Below are 13,499 nucleotides of genomic sequence, written 5' to 3'. Positions count from 1 at the left end.
AAGGACAGAAGGCAAAGAATTATGGCTACAACCATGGCAAGATAGGAAAAAAAGAGTCTCCCTAAGATTCTTTGGGCTTCTTTTCTTAGGTTCCTGCAGTGAATCTAAACTGCTTTGTTATACTCCTTAACAAAACATAATAGGCCCGTGTATCCTATTAAATGTTAATTAATATCCTCTTAAATATCCACATAAAATGGATATTCCAAGGAATGTTCATTCTATTCCAAATCTCTTAGAATTATAGAAATAGAAAGAGATTTTCAGTGACTCTGCAGGAAAAGAAAGGAAAGAAAAAGGTACAATTTTCATTCTGCCATAGAGAGCTTGGAGGGAAGAAACATTTTCTATGGGCAAGGAGCATTATCTAGATTGGAGAAATATGCATGTGGCTAGGAGACAGGACTCCTAAGGCTTTTCAGCTCACCATGTGGCTATGGGAAAAGAGATGAACATTTCTGGAATAACAGACTGTAACCTTTCTGATAATTCTATGTACTGTATAAAAATGTACCTATTAGTAAAATAACATAGACATGTTTTAAACACCTGTGTTTGTGTCAGGTACAGCTTTGTGAAGAAGCATGAGCAAAAGCAATATGGATGTTAAACGTTGCTTTTAGTTATGAGTTTTAAATGGATTTTAATTTCACAAAAACTAAGATTGGGACTGATAAACAAAATGCCATTTTTTATTTATCATTATTTTTATTCAATACCAGTTTGACTTAATTTTTAGAAATAATTTTTAAATGTAATCTAAAAACTTAGTTTCACCTGACTAGACACATAAAACATTCACAGCTGCAGCTAGAGGTCAACAGGACTGTTCTGTTTGCTCACACAACTGGCTGTTCCTGAGAAGCCTGGATATTGAATAAGGAATTGCTCTTTGTGAATGCAACGCAGACTTGCTCATTCTAATTGACTAACTCCCATATTTTTGCAGGTGTTTGGAACATAACAGATTTCTATCTAACATTCTTTACATTCATCATCAAGGTATCTGCACAACTTCAACAGTGTATGCATGAGTGCCTACCACCAACCCTAGATTACCAAATCCTTTTATCTTTTATTTTATAATGTAGGTAATTTCAAGAACATGGTGACCAGAGCAACGGCTGAACATGGAGGAGAGTTGTTCTGTTCTGCGGTCTTCACTTGGTAACTTACTAACTCTAGTAAGCACTACCACAGTCCTGTGGTCCAGCTTGGAAAACCCTGCACGGAGCAACATCTCTTGATACTCGGAGAGACAGTCAAGCACAGCAAAATACAGGGAAATGAAAAATACAACTAAAATCAAGCATTCAGGTGATCTTTGGATTACTTTCCAACAACTTGTGTCCTGGAGACGTAAATAACAAAACAGAACAGATAACGTATATGGATGGCTTCCCAGTTCCAGGGTAGTTTGTAGGTTGACCCACGCCTGGGTGAACATTTAGACTAGCCTCATTCCTAAAAGGAGTCTTCCCAGATGCCAGGGAGGTCCTGCAGCCCTTTTGCAAAATAAAATGGACTAAACAGACCCTAGCCTACACGGTCAGATACACTGAATGTTGGCTGTTTGTCAGTAGCTTTTATTTCATGCTGCAGCCTGGATGGGAGAAAAAGCAACTGAAGAATTTTACTTTCCAGAGAACATGTTTTAGTCTTAGCATCCTCGACATCCCCTTTTAAAGGAAAAAAACACATATCCTACTTAGGTCTGAGGTATTTGACAACAGTATATACAAATATATCTGACGCGGTACTTAAGGACATGTTTTAGTGGTGGAGTGGTGGGCGTGGTACTGCTAGGTTAACGGTTGGACTCAATGATCTTAAGGCTCTTTTCCAGCCTAAATGATTCTAGATTCTGTGATTCTATTTAAAGCACACTCTTTCGCACCATTCATTGTAATAAAGACCTGACATATCCGTAACTTTGTATATTGAAGGAAGACGCCCTTGGTATCCTCTGTTCCCATTAGCACACCTGTGCTAGAGCCAGGACTCATTCACAGAAGGAAAGCAAATGGAGTAAAGTTACTGGTGTTTTAAAGAGGTTACCTGTTCAGCAAACAAAGTGAAGTGGCACTTCTTTGGGGTGCCAACACTAGTTCTAGACATCCTTTCTGTATGGCATTTGTCCTTTGGATTTGTTCTGTTGTGCCCCTTTGCAAGCAGATTGCTGGGAGTCACCTCCTATAGCCTGGGATTACATCTGACTCCTTTGAAAAAGTTGCAGAAATGGAAAGCAGAACCTATCTAATTAAGAAAAGTTATCCTCAAAATGCAGCCAAATATCTGTTATCACTTAACAGATACTCACATTCTTCTCTGGGAAGCACATACCTCTGTGTAGGCCTGTGTTACTTGTTCATACAGGGTCTGATGGTGATGGATGGCCAGTTCCAGGTCTTGCATTTCTGAGGGAAGGCCTCCTTCACTGCACATTTTGCACCACGCATCCACACCTGAAAGGAACTGAAACAATTCCAGGAGCAATGAGCAACAGTGACACAGAACATTTCATCAACATTAGAAAACTTTGTAGAGTGCCACATATGACTGCAGCACAGTCTGAGGAAAATGTACCAGTTACAACGGAGTCCTTTTGGGCACCCTGGACAGCACATTCCTGTCACCTCCTCAGTACTTGAAGAGCAACTAGATCTAAAGGAATGTTTTCTGTTTCTTCCAGATTAAAAACAAATGCTTCTTTAACCAAGCTCAGAAAAATAAAATGAGTCTTTGCATACCATGTAGGGAAGCTACAATATTACATTCCAAAAGCAAGACTGCAGCATGTTTAGAAAAAAACATCAGTGTGAAGCACGAAAGGGCACAGTTACAGCTCCAGCTGTATTTGGCATTGTCTCAGCTATCAATCTTCCCTCAGTCACTTACCTGTCCTTAGACTACTAATTTGAGCAATAGAAAACTCTCATTAAAATCAATGCTGACATTCATTTCAAAGGCAGCCAGTTTGCATTCAAGCAGTTCCTAACCCAGGGCCAGCTCAGTGGGATTGCTAATAGGATACCAAGGCTTTAAACCCCTGGGTCACGCATTTGATTCTGGCCCAGGTCAGCAGTGATCAGATACCATTACCATCCAAGGGCTGCTAAGCAGCCAATGCAAAATGAGCTGCTGGTCTCATTCCAGTTCCTGGTGGGCAGATATCCACAAAAAGGGAGCAAAAAATCATTACTATTGCAATTGAGATGGTTTAGCACCTTGGTTGGAAGCCTTAACAGAGAGCCAGAAACTGAATGGCTTTGGGGAACAGAAGAATGGAAAAAAATATTTTCCACTTATAGGCCTCCAGAGCAGTGCTGATACACTTCGACAGAACAAATTAGGAAAGCTCTCCCGGGTACTGCCTGTTCTGTAAAAGAAAAGGGGAATTTAGTCTTTAAGGTTCCCATCCTTTTTTTCTTTTAAGCAGGGCTTATTTCAATGACACAGCTCAAATGTTCATATTTTGTCCATACTAACTACTTAACGTCACTTCGTTACTCTTCATTAGTATTTCCTCTTTCTCCATCTTTTTGTTAAACCAGTCTGCATACTTTGGGGCTATTTATAAAAAAGAACAGCTAATTATACAATAGATGCAGTGCCCTGTAGGGTGAATGTCACAAAACCACTGCAGGGATCACAGCTTTATCCACTCCTGAAGTGTTCACGTGTGGCTTGTTAGTAAAGCACACACAGCATGACAGGCTGCGAGACTCAAAGCAAAGAATTTCAATTCAACTGCGACTCTGTATCAGCATCCCTTTTTATTAGCAGTGTAAAGCTATTCCCTATGCTGCTGTGTAATCAAGGCTATAAAGTGTTTGCATTGTAAACACTTCGGCGTACAAAGATGAATTCCTAAACGTTCATGTCTACAAAGTACAAATCTACCAGTGAAAACTGCTTTCTAGAAGACTGAAGACAAGGATGGCAGGTTCTCTTGTGTTGGTATGACTCCTGATCTGTTGAATCTCTTTAAATGAAATCCCCAAACACCCCTGCATAAAGCTGAAGTCGTCGTATTTTGTGCCAAGGTAGTGGACCTCACAATTTCCTAAGCAGTTTTAAGAGCACAGAGAGCCAAGATCAATGCCTTTTGGGGCTGTTACATGAACCTTTTGGTTTGCACAGTAAACAAAAGACCTTTACACTTTATAGACCAGTGCTCCTGCTGCTGGAATGACACTGTTATGGCTCTTATCAACAATGCTGAATTCCACCAATTTTAGTACAAGCTTTTATAGTCATGTTAGTCATAGATTGCCACATCCCCAGACGGTGATTTGCACAGTAGGTGGGAGAAGTCTCAAGAAGATCCTACACGCATAACCACATTTCCACCTTGTTGTCTCACATCTATCTTTCTTTTGTATATCTGTTGCATCAAGACAATGCCACATCCATTACATCAGTAACTTCATTTCTGCCACTAGCAGGAGCAGTTGACATCATCAGTTTTAAAATGTTATACGAAATGCAGCCTGTCAGTGTTCTATTCTGATACCATGAAACAGTGCATAGTGGTCTGCGCTGTGTGCGTAGATTCACGGGGGGAGAGCAAATGTTTTTACAGGATTTTTGCAAAGCGTTAGTTCATACCATCAGACTATTGATTTGGGTATTTTCAAAAAAAGAAGCTATGTTAATTTTTATTATTTGTCAGACTGTGGCATACAAAAAAATTATTACATGTAAACACTTCATGCTAGAAACACACTCGTATCACAAAATCACTATTTGACCGAGTTTGATCCATTTAAAATTGTAAATTGCTAACTGTTAGGTTGGAACAGGAGCTGTTACTGTACATTGGATACTCAATACCATTTAAATTAATTGCTTAACTTTCTAGTTAGCCCACAGACTAGAATAGCTACTATAGGGAACATAAAAGCTGCTTAAATATGATTTGAAATGAAAGGCTCCAATAATTGTCCATGTTTTTCAAGATTTCAGAAAGGACTGAGAAAAATTTCTCCTAAAAAATAAAAAGGTCCCTAAGGTACCTTTGTGCCTCTGATTCTATCCAAAAGTAACTTTGAAGTAATGATATATACCTACTCCTGACTCACAACTTATTCACCTAAGTTGCAAATTCTGTATTAGGTCAGGTAATAATGGATCCTCAGATGACTTCCACTGGCTTTCCCCACAGACTGCTCTGTTGTATCACATGGTTGCTCCAAAACACAGCTCAGACATTTTGTAGTTCATATTTCTCCACATTTTTTGCACAGTCTTGCTTATTGCTTGCTAGGCCTCTGTGTGGAACCTGCAGGAAAACCAAGATATTTCTCCTAGGCCCCAGAAAAATTAAAATCAAACTCTAGTGTACTTTCACACTCTAGAATTGCTGTGTGAAAAGGTGGAAAGACAACCATGAAATCAGTTTCCTCAGTGACCAATGATATCTCTTAGTGCCCTGATTTTTTGTATGAGTCTAATTGTATATTTCCTGTTGTTATTTCTGGAATTTTCCTATCAATGCAGATGTTACCTGGGTCTTACCCCTGCATCTTATAGATATCAACTGGATTTCCCTTTCCTCAAAATCTTCCTCCCTTTTTCCACTTCCTCTCTTTTTCATTTATTTTCCTCAAATAGGGGAGTTCAGGATGTGCTTAGGGAGATCAGGCAGAGATAAGAACAGTAGTCTTCCTGGTTGGGGAGTAAGGTAATATGAAACAAATGGTCAGGGGTCAGTTTTCAGAGAATCAGCATAAATGTCTAACATGTGCACCTAACACCTACTACCTTAAATAGTGATTCTGCTTGTGCACTTCTGAGGGTAGACTCTGACCCAGAATTAATTAGTTGAGATGTCTTGGCTGATCGAAGACATTAATTTGTTCATTCTGGCAGGATCTGTAGGGTGAGCTGCTTATGAACACTTTAGCACATTTTCAGAGATCACGTCCAAGAAAGGGAGGACACCTGGTATGTCTGATTCCCCCATCTGGCAGTTACTGGGCTGAAATCTCATCTGGAGTAAATTAGGATGGTTCTCCTGAAATGACAGTGAGATAAGGCATGTTCTCCTATGTTCTCCTGCAACTTTAAATAGCCTCAGAAATACCTAAAGATGCAGAAACAGAATCTCTTTTGCACTAGAGTATTTCCATGTTAGCATGGGGCAGAGGGTAGGGGGGAAACTAGCCAAGAGATTTGTAGCAGGTAGAATTAAGGTACATTTGGGAAATACCTCCACTGAATATCCTGAGTTGCACCTTTACCTGGACATATTGGTTGTTTGGAGTTTAGTTTACTGGCTTTTGATCAAACATACATGCTGACGAAAGTCTGGCTGAAGGCTAAGTTGGCAAGATTTGTCTTTTTCTTTCTTTCCTTCCTTCCTTTTTTTCCTTTTCTTGATGATAGTTTAGTATGTACAAATTGTGTTAAAAAAATTTAAGGAAGACACAAGCATGCACATACACACACAAAAATCAAGAAGAAAAACAAACAAATATAAAAAAAAAAAGCAGCTTTGATCCAGGAACTCATTCAAGTCCCATTCAACATTCCACATGTATCTGCAATAACAGCCAGAAAAGCAATGTTATTCTGAGACACGTGAGGACAGATGTGAGGTTCAATTCTCAGCAGGGTTGACTCAGCCTTTCATCCTTCCAAGCCAGATAAACTGTATTCTGTGCAGTTTTCTGTGTGGGGTCTTTAGGAAGAGACCTTGAAAAACAAGTTGCTTCCTGCTCAGCTTGCATGTTAGAGAGATTGTAGAGCTTTTCATAAATCTCTGTCCCAAGCCAACAACTTCCTTGCAGGCTGGGGTGTGCCAAAAGCTGAAAGATTATAGTCCTAATAGACTTGCTTCCTGTTGGCATTAGAGAGAACTTCAATCAATAGGAAGGAATGAACTGTAGCAGCTTATCACACTGGAGAAGGAAAGACAATCTGCATATCAGATTGGTATAAGGGAAGCAGAGGTACACTGTGGCAGAAACCGTAGGATCTGCAACAACATTACCTTTACTGACAGAACAAAGAGAGTGAAAAAAGATTTGATCTGCGACAGAAGATATAGTGGGTTTAGCTACATCTCTGCTTCAGAGATATAAGCCTTATTTATCGTAAAATAATGAACCCAAATTTGAGTTAAAAAACCCAACAAACACCACCTAGGCGATGCCAAATAATAAAGAGTCACAAATGTTTCATAGACAACAGACTGAGTTAAGGGCCAGATCCCCAACACCTAATTCTTTATATCATACAGAGGTCAAATGACTAGGGTATTAGCCTTCAAGTCATTAGTTTATCTTACCAGAGTTACTAAAGCAAGAATGAAATTTTAGTCCTGGCTAATGGACACACTGACTCTCACATCTCTCTTTTTGCAGCAGTTTGAGTTTAGAGGTTTCATATCAGCACTTATCTTCCACTGAACTGTCTCTTATTGCATGTGAGGAGCAAATACTGTTCACAATTAGCAAAGTCTCCTGCCTGTTAATAACGAGAGACTGACTTCTGTCAGAGAGCACAAACTTCAGTTCCTTATGAAAAGATGCCAGGGCAGGACTGGATTTTTTAGATCCACCCATACAATTGTAAAGAAAAAAAAGACCCAAAGCTGAAAGTGCCATTAGTATAGCCATTTTTCAAGTTAAGGCTGAGGCACTTTGACAGCATTCAAAAGGCAGGAAGACAAAAAAAATATTCACCTCTAGCTTCACAAGACAGCTTTCTGTGTTATTGCCTTTCATGATATACAATACCTCAGCAACTCCTCATAAATTGCAAACAAGACTGACACTTCAGAAAAATAGAGGATTGCTCATTAAAATAATAATAAAACCAACCAAATCCAAACACCTAACAAACCAACATAAACAAGACAGAACTAATTCATTAATAAACCTTAAACATTCTCTTTGTGACTACAGACTAGATATAGATTCTTTTTCAATTTCTCTTTATGAACATAAAGAGAATTACTACCTGACAATTACTACCATAAAGACTACACCTAAACACTACAGTGCCCATTGTATGGAGATGGAAATTCTTGTACTGGGCATCTTAGTGTATCCATCCCATCAGAGCCACTGAGTGTGCTTACATGAGTAAGTGCCCAGTAGGGTGAGTAATTGCTCTATAGTATGGCCTGTTGTCAATAGGAAACACAAAATACAAAAAAATCCATTATAATTCTACAGTCAGAAACAAACAATAATAATAAAAATCTTTACTCTTGAGCCAAACATATATTCTGTCTTATGAGGTATAGTTTCTGGCTTATCAGTCATAACTTCTTCTTCAGACACTTGTAGTACGGGTCATTCTATAAACATTAAGCATACCCACTTACTAGCTCTGATATTAAATATTTTGAAAAACAAGCACACAACAATACTGAAGAGAGCCCCAAAGCAGTGTTTGTCACTGGGAAATTAATGTAATTGACGTACGATCATTGACGTACGTCATTAGGTGGACTTGGTTTAGGTGTAAAAAAAGTAGAAGGTTTATTCACAGACATATTTCCAACCTTTTGTGGCTATGAAAATTATGGAACAATTCCAGTAGTTGTTAAAGACACAAACCAGAGTTCAGAGACATGGAATATTTTCTTGGATATTCCTAGCTGTCTCTGAGATCTCTGCTTAGTGAGGTCTAAAAAAGTTTGGGGCTATAGAGAGCACTGCAATGTCCTTTGGCTCCTAGAAATTGTCTGCTGGTATGGGTCTATGTCATATGTGTCAATATTCCCGTGCGCAAGGCACACATCACATATACATTAGTGCAGATACATACTGTTTTCCTGACCATAATCTGATTTTATTCACACCACTGATTAGGCAATAGAAATGAAGCAGCATGTTACTGCACCAGTGCATTTCAGTTATGATCAGATTCTTTTTCATCACTAGGGCATAAAAAATATTTTCTTGCCTACTCAGGGAAGATGTGCCATCTTTTGGGGGAAACATTACTATTTGCTTCCGAGACACTGATCAACTAGGAACAGGGCTTTTAACCTCATTGCATGTAAGCCAAAAGCCATCAGGTAATAACTGCAGCAGCATCATTATCAAAGTAGCAGTGAATCACTTTGCCACTCGCAAAAGCAGCTCACCTGTTCAGCTTTCTGGTGAAAGACAGCAGACATGGCTAAGATGGTGCTGCGCTCATCCAGAGCTGCAGCAAAACTCTTCCACTCTTGATCCAGCTGGCTAGATATTTGTTTAATTTGCTGAGAAGCATAATGGCCTGCCTCGGAAAGCCTTGATGCAACAGACATGATCCGATTGATGTTGACGTAGGCATTCTGAAAATTAAAAAGCACACATAAATAAAGAGAAGGAAGAATCGTGACCACCCTCTGCCTCCAGTACACATTCCAACCACCATCAGTTGGAGTAAAGCCAAGCAGTTCAGTGAGAACAACCAACCACCCACTTAAATGTGCATGAATAGCAGGCATACTACCTACCACTCTAAAGATACATCCCTCAGGAATCTTTTTGCACATCTATGCCATTGTCTAACACCGTTAGTTCCCCCTCTCCCCTTTAATTTATTTATGTAAAGCTAATTTACCATACTTTTGCTATTTACTCACCTGTTAGGGTCTACTCATTGCTTCTATCTTATTCTTGATATTTCTATTTCATTACTTCATATTTCTGGATGCTATATCCACATATTCATAAGTGAAATGTTTGCTTTCTATCCTCTGAGAACTCTCGAACAATCCTTTACATACACACTGTGTCAACAAATGGAAAAGTCTTACAGAATTTAAAAGCTCATAAGGATATTCCATAGAAATATAAGAGTTTCTATAGAAATGTCTATTAAATTATATTCTTCAGTTAAAATGTTATCTTTTCTGTAGGTTATTTTAAGCTGTTCTCCAGCAGAGATACAATTTAACTATATACTGAATTTAGAATGATTTAAAAAGCCTACTAAAAGGGTAATATTTTCTGTTCTTTCATAAGAATTTTTCATGATAGTTTTTATTCAGCCTTGAAGCAGTGGAAGGATAGTTATTTTTCCCTCAAACTGACTGTGAATAGCAATGTAATTCCATTAAAATACCCTTGTTCTGCATAGGAATGTAAACCTGAAAACAGCTAGCCATCATGACAATGTCTTACAAAGACACACCATCAAAAGACAAATGACAGCTATCTTGCAGATTTCTGGGATGTCATTTGATGTAAACACTTCTCCTTTCTCTTTCCTCTTCACCAGAGGAAGGGAGCATCCCAAAATTTGAGATGTTTTGCTAATGTTGACACACCGCTTTCTTGTCTCACTAAAGTATTTCAGAAGGAATTTCTCAGAGTAGAATCTTTAAAACCCTTATGCACAAGGACAACCACAGCCCTGATGATTTTAACATTATTACTCACGGGCAAATAAATCAGAGGTGGAAGTGTTTGTTGGAGCAGGACCTCACCATAGTGAGTGGGAGCAAAATGTTGAAAGGTATCTGCCAATCCAAACACGAAACACAACAGAGCACTGCCAGAGCAGGCACAGGTCCAAACAAGGTTGTGAAGCAGGGCAAAGTATGTCTGCAAAGTGTGTGGGATAACTACAAAGTACACTCATCATACCTGCAGGTATGCTAAAGGAAGGAAAGATGGGACCACAATCCTTACAGCCACTATGCTCTCCCTGGTAGCACCATGACTGAGAGCTGTTACATAAATAACACAGAAGTAAAGCAATACCCATCCTTCAGTTTTGTTTTTCCCCCTTATTATACAGCCTTTTCTTAAAAATTGGATTTGGCTTAAAAGTGTCAGATTAATTTTATAGAAATAAAAATGCTTTTTTCAGTACAATTAGAGAAACTAATTCTAATTGTTCTGGAGTTTAAAGTTACTAAAAAAGATATCATGACTTAGAATTTTTGGCACCAGCCACAGGCAAACACTTCTTGGTGTCCCTCTAGGTTGGAAACTGGAATTTAGGCTGAATATTTAAGCCTTTCTTCCAGAACATCTTCATGACTGAGCCTCAGCCAAGATCATTCTGCAACATTTCAGGTCAGCTGTTCTGGTGGAAAGCAGTGTAGCATCACTACAGTTGTTAAAGCTTGGATAAGTCCACCAAACGAAGACATGGAACTTTGCTGGTTTTGAAGGAAAAGAAAATGTGGGGAAGAAGTTTTGATTTCATGTAAAAAGTAGTCATTTTAATCTTGCTTTTATTTATTTATCTCCCCCCTTCGGAATTATCTCAGCCATTGCAATGCAACGAGTATGGAGGAAAAGAACTGTCAGTTCCTTGGCTCCCTATAGCTACATATACTAATGTATTAACTAGTAGTAAGGTAAATGTGAGATTAATTGATATACAGCAGATGTTCTTAAAGTCTGTTTTTTAAGTTAGGGAAATTTATATATTGTTACGTTTGTTATATTTTTATACAGAGATGAGGATTCTTTGAGATTAAATGTTACTTTCCTAGATAAGTTTTCATGGAAGAGTACCAACCCATCCTGTAGCCAACTCACTAATTCCACAGCTTTTCCAGCAGAAAGCAAGAAGTAGTTTGGGAGTCACCTGGTCACACCTCCATTCTTAGCACACCACGTGGAACTGGCTCAGCAAACACTCCTACGCTTCCCTTGTTGCTTTCTGAGCCATAAATGGATTCAAGTGCAATATCACATGTGATGTGCCTTTCCGTAGAACTCCAACGGATAGTGTAAATGAGATACCTCCTACTTCTGGACACGTGCACTCTTTATTTCCACTTTACCTGTACCACCTCAGTGAAGCAGAGACATTGAAGTGGGGCTTGGACACATAAGATTTGTCCTAAGTCTCACAGTAAAAGGAGACTGAGCAAAGACTTAGCTAAAAATCTGGAACTCAAGATAGTGCATCCTACCTAACACATTTTACAGTCTCAGGACCTTTATCCAGTGTCACTATTATTGGGAAAGGTGGGATCTCTGGGAAAAATGGGATCTCTGTTGTGGATTGAGGTAAAATGAAATATGGCTTCAAGGTGAATTTCGTTTCAAGAGAAAAAAAAATAATTGACCACAATCCACAAGATGCAAGACATTTCTGTTCCAGCTTGAAATAGAATAAAATTGCAAGCCACCTTTTTCATGTTTATTTGCCAACGTGTGATGTTCCAAGTAAAATGGAACAAAAACCTATGCTGCCAAAATTCAACTCCTGACATTTCACAGTTAAACTTTCCTTTCCCTCTGGTTTATTCACCTCTAAAAACTGAATGCATTGAGATTTTTCTATGTCAGTATTATATCAATCTTTTTATCCTAATAGGAAATAAATGAAATAGAACAGCTAATGTCTGTGACTTTATTTTTCCTTTAGGCTGGAAAATCCACTACCAGCAGGCTCATAGAGAGTCTCACTTTAAATATAACCTAAGGCCTCACCTTTTTTCAAACTGAGAGATGTCCCCCAAGGAGGACGGCAAGGGATCACTGATTTATGGCTATAAATAGGTCAGTATTGTATGGCTACAATAGGTCAGTATCTAGAACTAACAACAAAAGCACTTCAGTTGACATTCTGTTGTTGTGACACTAGGAAAGACCCAAGTTTTGGCTAACATATATAATTTATCATTGAAAAAACTTTATTTTACATGTATTTGCACATTTTCCAAAAGTACTGTCCATGTAAATTCTTCATTTACTTTATTTCGGCTTCAAAATTTTAGTCAAAAAGGGGGATTTTTGCCTTCTAGAAGTCAATTGACTGGCAACCAAAAGTTTCCCCACATGTGCATAAGCACCACAGAATGCAGAGTTTCTTTTACAGTTTAGGAAAGCTTTGTGCAATGCTTTGCGAGTGCACATACCCCTCTACGACCACCAGTTCTTAGTTCCTTTCTGTCACCTAAACAAGACCTTGATTCTGGTCATCAATGTCTAACATAGCTGTTCCTTCCAGTGTAAGTAATCACTGCTGAAGTCCCTAACACTTGGTAGGATAACATCTCTAGTCTCAGCAATATGCACTAACAGTAGTGGAGTTTCAATTCTGGAATGATTTCCCACAAGCAAATACACTAATTCAGCCCTAATCATCTAGAGGGCATGCTGGGAGACCTTCCCTCCTAATTTTGTTCCTAGCTGGAATAATACTTTCTTCTAATACACGTATTAAGAAATACCTTACACTTGCAAAAGAAAAATGAGCAGAGCGAAGTGATTAAATCTGCAATGAGCTTGGCTGTGTTCATCTCATTTCCTAGAGAACAGTTCAGATATTGTGATGCAACCAGCAAAGGTGGGCTGCAGGAGGAGGGTTTTGCAGATTAATTGAAGGTGAAATTAGATTGTTTGAATACTTCTTTAAAATAGAATAATTTTAAAAAACCAAACCAACCCAGTTTGCACTATGTTACTGTGAGTTTAGAAACCATCTGTGAAATGAACCCAACACATAAATCCAAAGCAGAATGTTTCACTTACAAAACAAATGTATGAGGTATCTTTAAGACCTTTAAGTTTCTATAATAA

At 38.6% G+C, this 13,499-nt stretch overlaps 1 protein-coding gene across 8 annotated transcripts in view; it reads right to left on the bottom strand.

Annotated features, from left to right (window-relative positions):
• The window catches only part of KALRN (kalirin RhoGEF kinase), a 528,324-nt gene that overhangs the window by 274,889 nt on the left and 239,936 nt on the right, over nucleotides 1-13,499 (bottom strand). For all 8 annotated transcript variants that reach the window (XR_008733430.1, XR_008733429.1, XM_055717657.1 and 5 more), the window contains exons 7-8: nucleotides 9,107-9,298; nucleotides 2,344-2,475 (exon numbers count right to left, since the gene is read on the bottom strand). Coding sequence is in view for 6 of the 8 variants with exons in the window: in XM_055717657.1 (XP_055573632.1) it covers nucleotides 2,344-2,475; nucleotides 9,107-9,298 (324 nt within the window). In the remaining 2 variants the exon portion in view is untranslated. The remainder of the gene's footprint in view (nucleotides 1-2,343; nucleotides 2,476-9,106; nucleotides 9,299-13,499) is intronic.

This window comes from Falco cherrug, chromosome 8 (assembly GCF_023634085.1).
Source record: "Falco cherrug isolate bFalChe1 chromosome 8, bFalChe1.pri, whole genome shotgun sequence".
NCBI classification, from domain to species: Eukaryota; Metazoa; Chordata; class Aves; order Falconiformes; family Falconidae; genus Falco; species Falco cherrug.
The sequence above is the reverse complement of the archived record's forward strand: the minus strand, read 5'-3'. Positions and strand labels throughout refer to the sequence as shown.